This window comes from Struthio camelus, chromosome 1, assembly GCF_040807025.1.
Source record: "Struthio camelus isolate bStrCam1 chromosome 1, bStrCam1.hap1, whole genome shotgun sequence".
In the NCBI taxonomy this organism is placed as follows: domain Eukaryota; kingdom Metazoa; phylum Chordata; class Aves; order Struthioniformes; family Struthionidae; genus Struthio; species Struthio camelus.
The window spans coordinates 92,003,183-92,016,672 of record NC_090942.1 but is presented as its reverse complement, the minus strand read 5'-3'; the positions used below and the strand labels follow the sequence as shown (position 1 = coordinate 92,016,672).

General features: G+C 40.8%; 1 protein-coding gene across 1 annotated transcript in view; it reads right to left on the bottom strand.

The window, feature by feature from the left end:
• SPAG17 (sperm associated antigen 17) overlaps nt 1-13,490 on the bottom strand; it is a 114,206-nt gene that overhangs the window by 87,220 nt on the left and 13,496 nt on the right. Inside the window, exon 4 of the mRNA XM_068957376.1 lies at nt 2,996-3,127. Within this exon, the coding sequence (XP_068813477.1) occupies nt 2,996-3,127 (132 nt within the window). The remainder of the gene's footprint in view (nt 1-2,995; nt 3,128-13,490) is intronic.

The window sequence follows — 13,490 nt, the reverse complement described above, 5'->3', positions numbered from 1 at the left end:
ACCCAGCCGCATGACTATGCAATAACTATATAAGAATGGCATTTAAGGACTGTAAAGCTAAATTAAGTGCATTAAAAAGACATTAATTTAACTTACTGTTACCATCCTTACTGATGTCACATTAAAGGCTATGAAAGCAACGAGAAAAGCTCTCCATGTGAACGAGATAAGTCCGTTGAATCTACACACTTGTTTTCCCTAGACCCAGCCAGAAAAGCAGACTTTCTGGCTGTAGAAGTTGACTCTAGTTCAAATTCAAAACCAAAGCAAAAAGTCAGTTCTTTCCTTCCCTTTTTCATGTATTTCCTTTTCGTACCACTCAGAAATGCCTTCAAGAGATTCTTAAAACTGTTTATCCTGTGGAATGGTGGATTTTGATTACTTTTCATTATTTGTTTTCAAATGTATTCCCCTTTGGACATTGAACATCAAAGATTTTGATACTAAAACTTTAAATTCTAAGCTAATGAACACATCAAATCAGATTACATAATCATCAGTCTCTAATGTTCAAAATGGACTGATTGCATCTGAATCACTTTATGTAATTAAGTCTCAAACAAGCAAAGACACCTCTGAACTTATCAAGATTCCAAAAAGCCCTAGCTCTCCTTAATACCTCAAGAAGTATAAGCCTCCCCTTTTCAGTACTTTTTCTTCTTTCTCTCTCAATGTAATATTTCTCTTTCTCTACAGGGTACAGGTTTCTGTTGAGTTTTTCATCTTCCATTAGTTTTGCATTCTATAATTTTGTCATTTTAAACTGTATATTACAGAATCATACTATTTGAAACAGTTTTCCAGTTCAGAGGCCCTTCTGCTTTTCTGCATATTAATTTCCATGTACACACTTGTCAACTTATGACAAGCTTCTGCTTTTACAGAAACATATAAATTTTAGAGATGGAATTATGTTTTATTTTTGTTTATTCAGCTGCTGTTTTCCTTTTGCCAATCCATTCTATTAACTGGTATCTATTTCAAAGAACAATGGACAGTTATGTTGGATTTCTGACAATCAATCTACTGGTAAAATCCTGGTTACAACCCTTGAGTTGCTGTCAGTGGAATTTGTACCGTAAAAGCTAGTTGGAAAAGATTAAAAATTTTATTGTAGACAATTTAGAGTTAAAAATCTAAACTAAAAGCCAGTTTCTATCCATTCCTTACTGCAGGACATCCTTATGAATCGCAGTCCTGCCGATTCTTAACTTCACATTGGCCCTTCAACTGTTGCTCTTACGTTTGTCACACTATGATTTAAATATAATCCAATGAGAGCAGAAAACTGTGTCCAGATTGCCCGGTAAAAACTGTGAAGAATTCCAGAGACTCTTCTACCTTCAATACTAACTACCCTCTGATTCTCTAGGGAAATAAAATTATACTTAAAACAGTAATCTTGCCAAACCAAAGATAAAGGTTCCAGTTTAATATCAAAGTGCCTTATCCTTAAACTTCAAAATTTTGTTTTACAGTTTACTCATCAGCACTGATTGACATCTAAGAGAAAAGCCATTTCTTCCCTATCCATTATAAACTATCTGCTCTACAGCTTGATCTTTTCAATTCCTCTTCAGGTTGAGAATGCATTTTTTTTCTCAGATTCTTTATATACTTCTGTGGCTTACATTATCACCTGCTAAATAGTTTTTCAATTGACTTCAATGGAAACAGGACAGAGTTTTAAATTATCACCTAGTATTTTACGCTCTTGTGTTTGTGCCATATTCCCCCCACCAACTATTGCCAGAAACAGAATCATTTATAAACACATTTACAGAAAACCATTTTCTTCTTTAAACTATTACATGCACAGACCACTTAGGTCTCCATCTCATCTCATTTTACAGTTTTTATGTTATGTCCTGCAATACACATAATTTTTGATCAATTTACAGAATAATTTGTTACAACAAGTACACGACTTGCTGTTAGTGGAGCTCTTCAGCTGCACAAATATCCGTTTGGTAAAGACTATAGCAAAGACCAGCTGTTCAGTAAGTTCTTGAAACGTACTACTGACAATTTTTTTTTTTTTAGTCACAGAAGTTAAAAAATAATTAGAGGTCTGATTTGATAGTGATTTTGTGCAGGCTTGGTGAAATTCCTCTAGAACACATAGGCAACCTGAACAAGGCATTCTTGGAGCTAGTAGTGATAATCTTTGAGAGTATGTATGACTTTTGGGAACACTTGAAAAGGACCCAGTTCTCAGCAGCAGACTTCAAGATATGAATTATTTGGAAAGTTCACAGGACAGCAACCAGCGTAATCAGAAAACTAAAAATGTGACCTATGTTTGTGTTTGTTTACTTAAACATGTAATAGCTTTCTGCAAAGGGGAAGGTAAGAACTGTTATTCTCATACACAGTGAGAAGCCATCTATCAACGGATTTAAATTAGAGCAAGACTGATAAAGTTAGAAACATTTTCCAAATGTCTAGGTTGTAAATACAGTTGAGCAGTAATACCAATTGCCTTAGAAAAATGAAAGCACAGCAGCGTAATTTTTTAAGAACAGGTTAAACAAACATCTGCCAGGAATATTTTAAATTTGTTTGATCCTGCCTTAGATTCAGAGATGGAAGAGATAACATTTCCAAATTTCTTCCAGAAAGGTGATTCATGATAATAACTTTTTCACAGTGCTGCTCTGCATCTATCCTTGATACCTCCCAAGTAATTTAACTTAACCTACCTTTAGCAGGGATATATATATTCAGCCGAAGCTAGTTTCCGGCTCTATTTTCTGTTGGTGTTGTGATTCAGTTAGGACACTACTTCTTCTAACTATTCTACCACAGACTTCTTGGACTATATTTTTTCTTTTCTAATTTTCTTCCTCCTGTCTCACCTACTTGAGTAATTAGGAGTTTCTTCCCAAAATTGAATTAACTTCAAAAAATACATTTCTATTTAAGTTTCTCTTCAGTTACGGATACAGAAATTTAAACGTGAGGAGAAAGCCGAATTTATGCAAACAGCCTGTACCTTCTTTTCAGCTTCTCTTCTCTGAAGGTCTTTCTGCTTGAAGCAAAGCAATTGAAATTTCAATAGCTTTCCAATCAGTGTTATAGGAATTGGTTCTCCACTTTCCAGAATGGCTTTGGCTACTTCAGTCACCTTCAGAGAAAAAACAAAAATAACTCTTACTCATATAGTTTTAATATCACATTTGACAAATATTTTGCATGCTGTAATGACGGAATACTGTTTCACATAGTACAATGTGTGGCTCAGAATGGCCACACTTCCAGAAAAAACAACATATCAGTAAGATGCACAGCTACTCTTCAGTTCCCAAGACCTTCTTGTTAGCCAAATGAAGTTATGCCTGCTGGGGATGAGATTGAACTAGCACGGAGAAAACTTCCGTAATTAATGTGAAAGTCAACAGATACACAGTTCTTACTGTAAAAAGTCTTTTTTTTTTTTTTTTTTTTACATTTTAAGCAAAGCAGTAACATTAAGCAACTACCTATTATAAAGTAATAAATTAAAAAGCATTTAACAGATACCAAATCAACTGGGATAGCTTGGAGCACTATTTACAAAGTGGCTAGTGTCTGAGGCATTAGCCCTGAATGAAAGATATAAACTTTGTGAGGGGAACTTGAGAGAGTCTGTCTTGGTGAAAAGACATCCCCTCCCTGCGTAATGCTGATTCTGTTGGTATGCAGCCTAATTGGGGTGAAATAAGGCTATTGAGTTTTCTTAGGGTGATGACAGCAGCGGGAACATACAGCTCCATTGTCCAGATGTGTGGCATTGACAGGCTATTTTATGACTATGTTTTTTACAGCTTGTTTCCACTAAATTTCATACAACTCACTAACATCTGGGCCGTTTTCCTTGGAGTCTCATAACCACTTTATTTACTGTGAAAAAAATAAAATAACATAAAAATAACATAAAAAGTTGTTATATGTTTCTTTTCACTTGTGTTGTCTCTGTCATAAAGTTCACCTATGTAGGAAGCGCTGTTCAGGAATAATATAACCACAATATTTTTCTACTTTTGTTTTTAAGCAACCATCAGCTTTATTTATAACCATGGGCTGAATTAGGTGTTACTCAAATGTTCTGACATGTTTCTCTTTTCCCCTCTTGGAGCAATTACAGTTGGGCACATATGGTGTCAATTTTGCTTGCTAATATTCAGACAATGAAGGTGCACACTGCATCTCACTGAACTGTGTCTTGTCTGATAGAAACAACACTGTTACTGTTGAGCTTTCATAGTTTCTTGTCCAGCTTCTTCAGAATTTTCACCTATCAAGTAAAACCTGGAGTAAGCAAACGTAGCCACTAAAAATGGTTCTCTGGATAAAACAAAGACAAAGTGGAATCCAGGCTATTTCGAACCAAACCATTGTTTCACTGAAATGGAAGCAAAACATAGAAAAGAATCTCCTAATATTCAAATTTTTCTGCATCGCATAACAGGGAGACAAACCCTGCAAATACTTGTATTTATAAACCCCTCCCCCCAAAAAAAAACAGTCCTGCCCCTCCAATGCTAATATACCTCATGATCTGCTCACTACACAAACAGGAAAATATATCATGGCTAAGATCACTTTTGCTTTACATCATTCGTACTCTGAGTAGAAATACTTTCTGCTCACTATCTCAACAAGCCAGCTGTGGAAGGCTTCCACCAAGACTCCCAGTGACTTCAGAGTTGTGTTAGAATATCAATGACATGTTAAGAACAGATTTTAAAACCCCCAAAGCTGCAGGTACCCTAGGAACTACTAGCCATTCTAACAAACAAGTCACCTGAAACTAGCTACACAGAAAATCTAAGTTCTGAGAGAAAGAGACTTTGGTAGAAGTAGCACAGTCATTTTCCTTAGAGAGAAAAATTCTCATATAGTTCTTTGCAGAAATGGTGTTAACAGGCTATGGAAAGAGATGCATCCCAATTGCCTAATCTAGACAAGTTGGTCGTAAAAAGCACATTTCTTGAAACACAATAGAGGAGAAATGGGGGTATTCTGGAAGGCTTCCCAAAAAGTATATATAGCAGCCAGGCTTGGTGGCGGTTGCTGATTTATTGTTCATGGAAGAAGGAACACTTACGCAGTTTTACAACACATTCCTCCTGAGAAGTTCAAAGCGTTTTACCAATTAAATACAGTGCTTTCTGATTATTTGTATTTTGCAGATAGAGAATGCAGAAATGAAGACACTTGTCCAAGTTCTATAGTGAGCTGCACCACTGCGTGAATAGATGGGAAGAACAAATGTTTTTTTAAGTGAGGTGTTAGGTAGGTGTAAACCAAACTCTATTTAACAAGAGTACATTCTAAGGCTCTGGAGCACACTTCATTTGGCAATGCACAAGAAGTAAATTACTAGTTTTGCATATAGCAATGTAAAATCTGCTTCATGCATAAGCAAATAAAACAACAATCCTTCATCACTGCTAGTTTAAAGATAGAAGATAGATCAATCCATGCAGAGTAGATAAAAGAAATTTGTTAGGTACTCAATTTATTACATCGATGCATGTTTACTTCCTTTGTGGCCCTGTGACTTACGCAGGCACCTGGCATAAACAGCTCATAATCCAAAGAGTCTCCATAAAACAAAAAAAGAGCTAAAGACAAAGACTTGGTAGGAATACAGATAGATGGAATTTTTCAGGACACTATGGGGTGGATTTGTTTCAAATTGGCTAGACTTCATCCCGCCAACGATGACCTTTTCCTTATGTGAGAAACCATGGAAACTTGGACAGGGAAACTCACTTAGGTAGGGCCTCTTTTCCTTTAAAGGAAGAGGAAACTCAGCATTCCTCACACAGCAGGGGTCATACTTGTGAAGTGCTGAAAGGCTGCAGTGATACAGGATTTGATCTCATATGGTGGCAGTATGAAACCATACAGAGATTTAGCTGCCTGGTGCAAAGGGCATGGATTTCAAGATGTTCAAACATTGTATGAGCACTTGTAGTAGATATATATTATTGGTAGATGCTAGTATCACTGAGGTAGGAGACAGGTCTTAAAAGTTAGGGCAATGTTTAAAGCCAGAGTCTTTATGATATTTTTCACTGAAGAGTCATTGTGGCTGCTAAATCCTAATCAGAAAAGATTTCAAGCTGGTAAGTAGCTTTATCAATTTTGACTGCTCTATCATTTCTTGGAAGCAGCTAGCATCACTTGCTATGAATAGTGGGGAACCCATTTCATTGTGTAGTTTTCCCAATCCAAATGGAGTTTTCTAAAGCCCCAACTTCCCTCCCATTCTTGAAACTATAAGAAATCCAGGCCATCACATTGCAGACTCACATTCCTACTGATTCCTAAAAGAACTCCTTAGTAATTCAGATCCCTTAATAGCTGACACACCTGAAGTCAATTTGAAGCAGGTAATGTATCTTTTACAGAAGAGCCACTAGTCAAAAAGCCCAATGGATGACACACACCAACCAAGTTATTGTTTATTATTCAAATACACTTTCTTGAGCAAGCTAAAAAAAGCACAAAAAATAATTTATTTCAATCTGCAGTCACTGTCATGAAACCCTCATAAGGAGCTTTCAGGATACATTATGGAATGAAAACTGCATGAATCATACTAATAGATAAATTTCTTTTATCCAAAGAGGGCTTCTGTTAAACTTTTCTGCATCTGCTGATGTCATTTCATTGACTATTATATCTTATTGAAAGAATACCAGGAAGGCCCTGAGCTCACTGAAACAGATTATTTCAGATCATACCTGCAGTGTGCTGGTAGGCAATTTAGTCTCTGCTATCAGACTATTCACCTCATTTCATTTTTGTCTCGCAGAGCCTCTTTCCAACTATCATGTCAAAAGATCACCTGCTTAATCAGCATCCTTCATTGGTGAACTCAAACTCAGAATTCCAACTGAGCTTGAGGACTCATGTGAATTAGTAAATGGCATATATGAAAAGAGCTCTATACAGAGCCTAGGCATCCACATGGGAGTCTGTGAAACTTAAGCCAATGAATCATCTTCATTAATCAGTGAAGAATCTGCCAACATGTACTCCAGATAATTTAAAAAATGCATTAAAGTAGATTTGATGATTCCTTCTGCCCCTCAGAGTCCCCATCTAAACCCTAGTTTTCAGATTAAACCTACTAAAATAAGACTGCTTTCACTATTGAGCAATATTGAGCAAATATGTATGCTGCTCACGTACTAAACATCTGCCTTTCTATTATGGGAACATTTCTCAAAGCAGCAGCAACGGCTGCTTGTGCCCTAGAAAGATATGTTGTCATTTATGTGAGCAAGTCTGTTTTTGCCAATTCACTACATAGTTTCATCTGGTTAGCAGAAACCTAGCTAGAAATAATCATTCTAAAATGGCCTGTGAATTAAACCTCTCTCTTCAAACAACGTGCCACCTGAGGGGATACCTTAACTGGTTTAATTCTAGTCATGCAGAAAGAGAACTTTCTAAAGATATACAGCGCATGGGTCTTAACTTTACAAGCACCTGAATAATGCCTATCCTACAGGGGACAGAGGCACCGATCTGCTGACCTGACCTCTTGTCCAGAGAGGTTTGCTGCCTGCCAGGGGCTTGAATAAGAGATGTCGTGGAAAGACTGCCAAGGCTTGTCCACGCATCGGACTATTACCCTCTGCTGATCTTCCAGGTAGGCACTAATGACACCAAGGGCAAATTGGATACCATCAAACAGGATTTCAGAGCTCTGGGGATGGTGGTCAAGGGTCTGGGAGCCCAGGTCATTTTCTCCTCAATCTTGCCTGTGAGGGCAAAGGATGGGAGGAGGAGTAGATGACTTTTCCAAGTGAACAACTGGCTGCGCCACTGGTGCTGGCAGCAGGGTTTTGGTTTCTATGACCATGGGACCCTGTTTGAAGATCGACAGCTGATGGAGAGAAATGGGATCCATCTCACCAAGTGGGGCACATGTGTCTTTGCCAACAGATTGGCCAGCCTGGTAAGGAGGGCTTTAAACTAGGAAAGATGGGGGAAGGGGAGTGTTATAGAGACAGGGTAGTCAGTAAAACACTGCTCAAGTCAGGATGCCTCCAGCAGGTGCATGCAGCCAGGGGAGACAGCATGGGACACAGCTATGGAGGCTCCTCTTGCACCTCTCCTGGGAAGCCTGCATGCTTGACTGGCTCTCTGAAATGCCTCTACACCAATGCACGCAGCATGGAGAATAAGCAGGAAGAGTTAGAGATCTGTGGGTGGTCACAGGGCCATGATCTCATGGCAGTTACAGAGACATGGTGGGATAGTTCACGTGACTGGGATGCTGTCCTGGATGGCTATGTGCTTTTTAGGAAAGACAGGCCAGGAAGGCGAGGTGGTGGAGTTGCTCTTTATGTGAGGGAGCAACTAGAACGTATGGAGCTCTGCCTCGGGGTGGATGAAGAGCAAGTTGAGAGCCTATGGGTAAGGATTAAAAGGCAGGGTAACGTGGGTGACACTGTTGTGGGGGTTTACTACAGGCCACCTGATCAGGAGGAAGTCGTCGATGAGGCCTTCTACCGACAGCTGGAAGTAGCCTCACGATCACAGGCCCTGGTTCTCGTGGGAGACTTCCACCACCCTGACATCTGTTGGCAAGACAGCACAGCTAGGCACAAACAGTCAAAGAGGTTCCTACAGAGGATTGATGATAATTTCTTGACTCAGGTGGTGGAGACGCCAACGAGGAGAGGTGCAATGCTAGACCTTGTACTAACGAACAAAGGTCTAGCTGGAGACATGAAGGTTGGGGGCAGCCTTGGCTGCAGTGACCATGAGATGGTGGAGTTCCCGATCCTGCAAGGAAGAAACAGGGCAATAAGTAAGATCACAACCCTGGACTTCAGGAGAGCTAATTTTGCACTCTTCAGGGACCTACTTAGGGGAATCTCATGGGGTAGGGCCCCAGAAGGAACAGGGGTCCAAGAAAGCTGGTTAATATTCAAGCGTCACCTCCTCCAGGCTCAAGATCGGTGCATCCCTCTGAGTAAGAAATCCAGCAAAGCAGGCAGGAGACCTGCATGGATGAGGAACTACTGGTAAAACTCAAAAAGAAGAAGGAAGTCTACAGAACATGGAAAAGGGGACAGGCCACTTGGGAGGAATACAGGGACGTTGTCAGAGTGTGCAGGGATGCGACAAGGAAGGCTAAGGCCCAGTCGGAATTAAATCTGGCAAGAGATGCCAAGGACAACAAGAAGGGCTTCTTCAAATACATCAATAGCAAAAGGAAGACTAGGGAAAACATGGGTCCGCTGCTGAATGGGGCGGGTGCCCTGGTAATGAAGGATACAGAGAAGGCAGAGTTGCTGAATGCTGCCTTTGCTTCAGTCTTCACTGCTAAGGCCAGTCCTCGGGAATTCCAGAACCTGGGGACAGGGGAGGAAGTCTGGAGAAAGGAAGACTCTCCCTTGGTGGAGGAGGATTGGGTTAGAGATCATTTGTCCAAATTTGACATCCACAAATCCATAGGCCCCGATGGGATGCACCCACAAGCGCTGAGGGAGCTGGCGGATGTTATCGCTAGGCCACTCTCCATCCTCTTGGAAAGGTCCTGGAGATCAGGAGACGTGCCTGAGGACTGGAAGAAAGCCAGTGTCACCCCAGTCTTCCAAAAGGGCAAGAAGGAGGAGCCAGGAAACTACAGGCCTGTCAGCCTCCCCTCCATCCCTGGAAAGGTGATGGAACAGCTCCTCCTGGAGGTCATCACTAAGCATCTGGAGGACAAGAAGGTGATCAGGAGTAGTCTGCATGGATTCACCAAAGGGACATCATGCTTGACCAATCTGATAGCCTTCTCTGATGGGATGACTGGCTGGGTAGATGATGGCAGAGCAGTGGATGTTGTCTCCCTGGACTTCAGCAAGGCTTTTGACACTGTCTCCCATCACATCCTCGTAGGTAAACTCAGGAAGTGTGGGTTGGATGAGAGGACAATGAAGTGGATTGAGAACTGGCTGGATGGCCGAGCTCAGAGGGTTGTGGTGAATGGCGCAGAGTCAAGTTGGAGGCCTGTGGCTAGTGGTGTCCCCCAGGGGTCAGTCCTGGGTCCAGTCTTGTTCAATATATTCATCAATGACCTTGAGGAAGGCACAGAGTGTACCCTCAGCAAGTTGGCTGATGATACTAAACTGGGAGGAGTGGCTGACACACCAGAAGACTGCGCTGCCATTCAGAGGGACCTGGACAGGCTGGAGAGGTGGGTGGAGAGGAACCTCCTGAAGTTCAACAAAGGCAAGTGCAAGGTCCTGCATCTAGGGAAGAATAACGCCATGCTCCAGGACAGGTTGGGGGTTGACCTGCTGGAAAGCAGCTCTGCAGAGAAGGACCTGGGAGTCCTGGTGGACAAATTAAACATGAGCCAGCAGTGCGCTCTTGTGGCCAAGAAGGCCAATGGTCTCCTGGGGTGCGTTAGGAAGAGTGTTGCCAGCAGGTCGAGGGAGGTGATCCTGCCCTTCTCCTCAGCCCTGGTGAGGCCTCACCTGGAGTACTGTGTCCAATTCTGGGCTCCCCAGTACAAGAGAGACATGGCACTACTGGAGAGAGTCCAGCAGAGGGATGCTAAGATGGTTAGGAGACTGGAGCATCTCTCCTCTGAAGAAAGGCTGAGAGAGCTGGGCCTGTTTAGCCTGGAGATGAGAAGACAGGGCCGATCTCATCAATGTGTATAAGTATCTGAAGGGAGGGTGTCAATAGGATGGGGCCAGACCCTTCTCAGTGGTGCCCAGCAACAGGACAAGAGGCAACGGGCAGAAACAGAAACACAGGAAGTTCCATCTGAACCTGAGAAAAAACTTCTTCACTGTGAGGGTGCCTGAGCAGTGGAACAGGTTTCCCAGAGAGGTAGTGGAGTCTCCTTCGCTGGAGATATTCAAAACCCGTCTGGACGCGATCTTGGGCAATGTGCTCTAGATGACCCTGCTTGAGCAGGGGGGTCGGACTAGACCATCTCCAGAGGTCTCTTCCAACCCCAACCCTTCTGTGATTCTGTGAGAATGTTTTAAGGGAATGCAAACAGGTGAATAAATTTAAATAAAAATGAGAAAATATATTACCTAAATATTAGGATGAATTTCCACCTTGGCTTTATTAAAGAGCTCATAGAAGAGCTCTCACCATCTATGGAATGTATTCCCCAAGCCTTCCTGACCACCTAACTGCTACCAAAAAAGGCTCCTTTGAGAAGACAGCATGGAATATGAGTATCTGGTGATTCAAAAGACCAGCCATCAGCATTGATTTCTCAGGAAAGAGGAATTCTATGCATAGGGGAGATTCTCACGTGACCCTTCAGATACTTGTCCAATTTTTACATTCTAATTGAGGAGAGAGTTGAAATACTGTTTAAGTGATTCCTTAAGGACATTCTACAGAAACCAGAGCTCTTTAAAAGAGAAAACAGGCCAGTTTGCTGTGATCTGTGCTCAGAAGGGGGGATATATTGCTGTCATCAAATCTTAAGATATTTACATTTCAGTGGTGTAAATGTGCCTACCAAGTCTTTTCTATCATAGAAGTAGAATATTTTATACTTCAAAGAACTAGATTATCTCCAGGAATTTTAGCTAACTGGATTCACACAATAAACCTTACAGAGCTAGGGAAGCTAGCCATGCTTCTCCAATATTATATCTGGCTAGAAGGCTAGCAAGAGAACCCAATCAGTGGCTGAGGTTTAAAAACTTAAAGACTTAAATTTTTAAGTTAAAAAAAAAAAAAGATCTGAGAAGCCAAAAAGAGAAGAAAAAAGATTTAAGCAGCAAAGCTGTTTCATCAACACTTGTATTGGCACAACCATTCTAGCTACATCTTGCCTGAGTTTCCTCAGAAACACTGGCACCATAGAAGTACTAGACAGGGCCGTTCCCCCTTGGTCCAGCTCTGCAATAGAGCTTTTTTGCACTTTTCAGTTTTCTTTAGTGATAAAGAGTGATTAGCTGCTCTGCTTGAAAAACATGTCTTACACTCCATTGCCCTTTATTAACCACTAGTAGCCACCCAAAATTTTTGAAGGCAACAAAACAGGAACAGAATTTCCTTTGGGTACTTCAGAGTGTCCTTCTACCAACTTAAGGATTACATTGTTACAGATTTCATTGGTGTTTGCTTGGTTATAGAGAGATTTTAACAAAATCTGAATGGAAAAACATGAAATTTTATATCGAATTGCATGTATGCAGGAAACTATGTAATCTAGGAAGTAGTAACAAAATCTCACCACTGTTCTAAAGCAAGTTTTAAATAGATAAATCTCAAAAGGAGTCAAGTATCTTTTCTGAAAGAAATATCACCACCAATTTTCAGTTTTATGAATGGCCACAGGCCAAATAACTAAAATTAACAGTAGTAAAATAATAATACAGGCAAGGGGCAATGCTTTTAGAATTACAGATTTAGGAGTATGAAGAATAGTCACTATTTTGAAATGGAAAGTAAAGATGAAAATGTTCAATTGTCCCAAGAAATAGAGAATCAGGTCTCTCAATTATTAGGAAATAGAAAATGAGAACAGAAAGACCCTTTTCCTGCAAGAGTGCAAGATTTTTGGCCCCAATTCCAGCATTTGGAAATGCCAGTACTTGTTAATGGGACATACCGTCCTTAGATGGGCCCCTCGCAAGGGATCCTGAACTAGAGAGGCTTTAGAAATGGATTGCAGACAACTACAATGTCTAGGACTGATCAATTCCTAGTAACAGCAGTTCAGACTCAAGAAACAAATAAATCCCAAGTGGAAGGCACATAATTTCATAGCTCAAAGGAATACATGTGCTTCTTTTGATTTTGCAGTGGCATCAGATGCTCTGACGATGGCAAAGGCTGATACAAAGGCATTGTGGGTAATATTTTATACTTTCTAGGTGGGACAGGTTTCCTATTTTTGAAATAAAAATCTCTTTGCTATGTCAGAGGCTTAGAATAGATCATCTGCCCCCACACACTCATCTAATGCCATCTGAGATGCCCTATGGTATCAAGACATCCATACTGGGCTAGCATGCAGGACACAGAACTAAGGACAATCTTTGTCCTTCTGGAGAGTCAACTGAACCCACGTTAACACCTTTTCTTTTGTAAAGACATTTTCTTTTGGTGTCATTTGGCATTGGTTTTAATGTGATTTCTTTTTCACTGCAATTACCTATAATAAAAGAAGAATGGGATGTGTGTAAAGATGTTAAAGCTGTGAGAATGCACTTGACAATCCTATTCTGCTCCCTTGGCTACTGGTGCTAAAGGGACAACGGTCTGTCAGAGCAATTTAGCAAGCACTTTGAAGTCCACCAGTGATAGGCATTATGAAGCATCCAAGTATTAAGGTGAGCAGGATAGGTAGAAGAGTATGTAGCTTTTTCCTCAATAAGTTCTAGTAAAATCACCAAGATATAGAAAATGCTGGAATACCTTAAAAATATGTACGAGGGAAGTGGATAACCCAAAGATTGCAGATCATCTGGAGATGCCAAGGATTTGTGTCCTGGGGTGGGATAGAC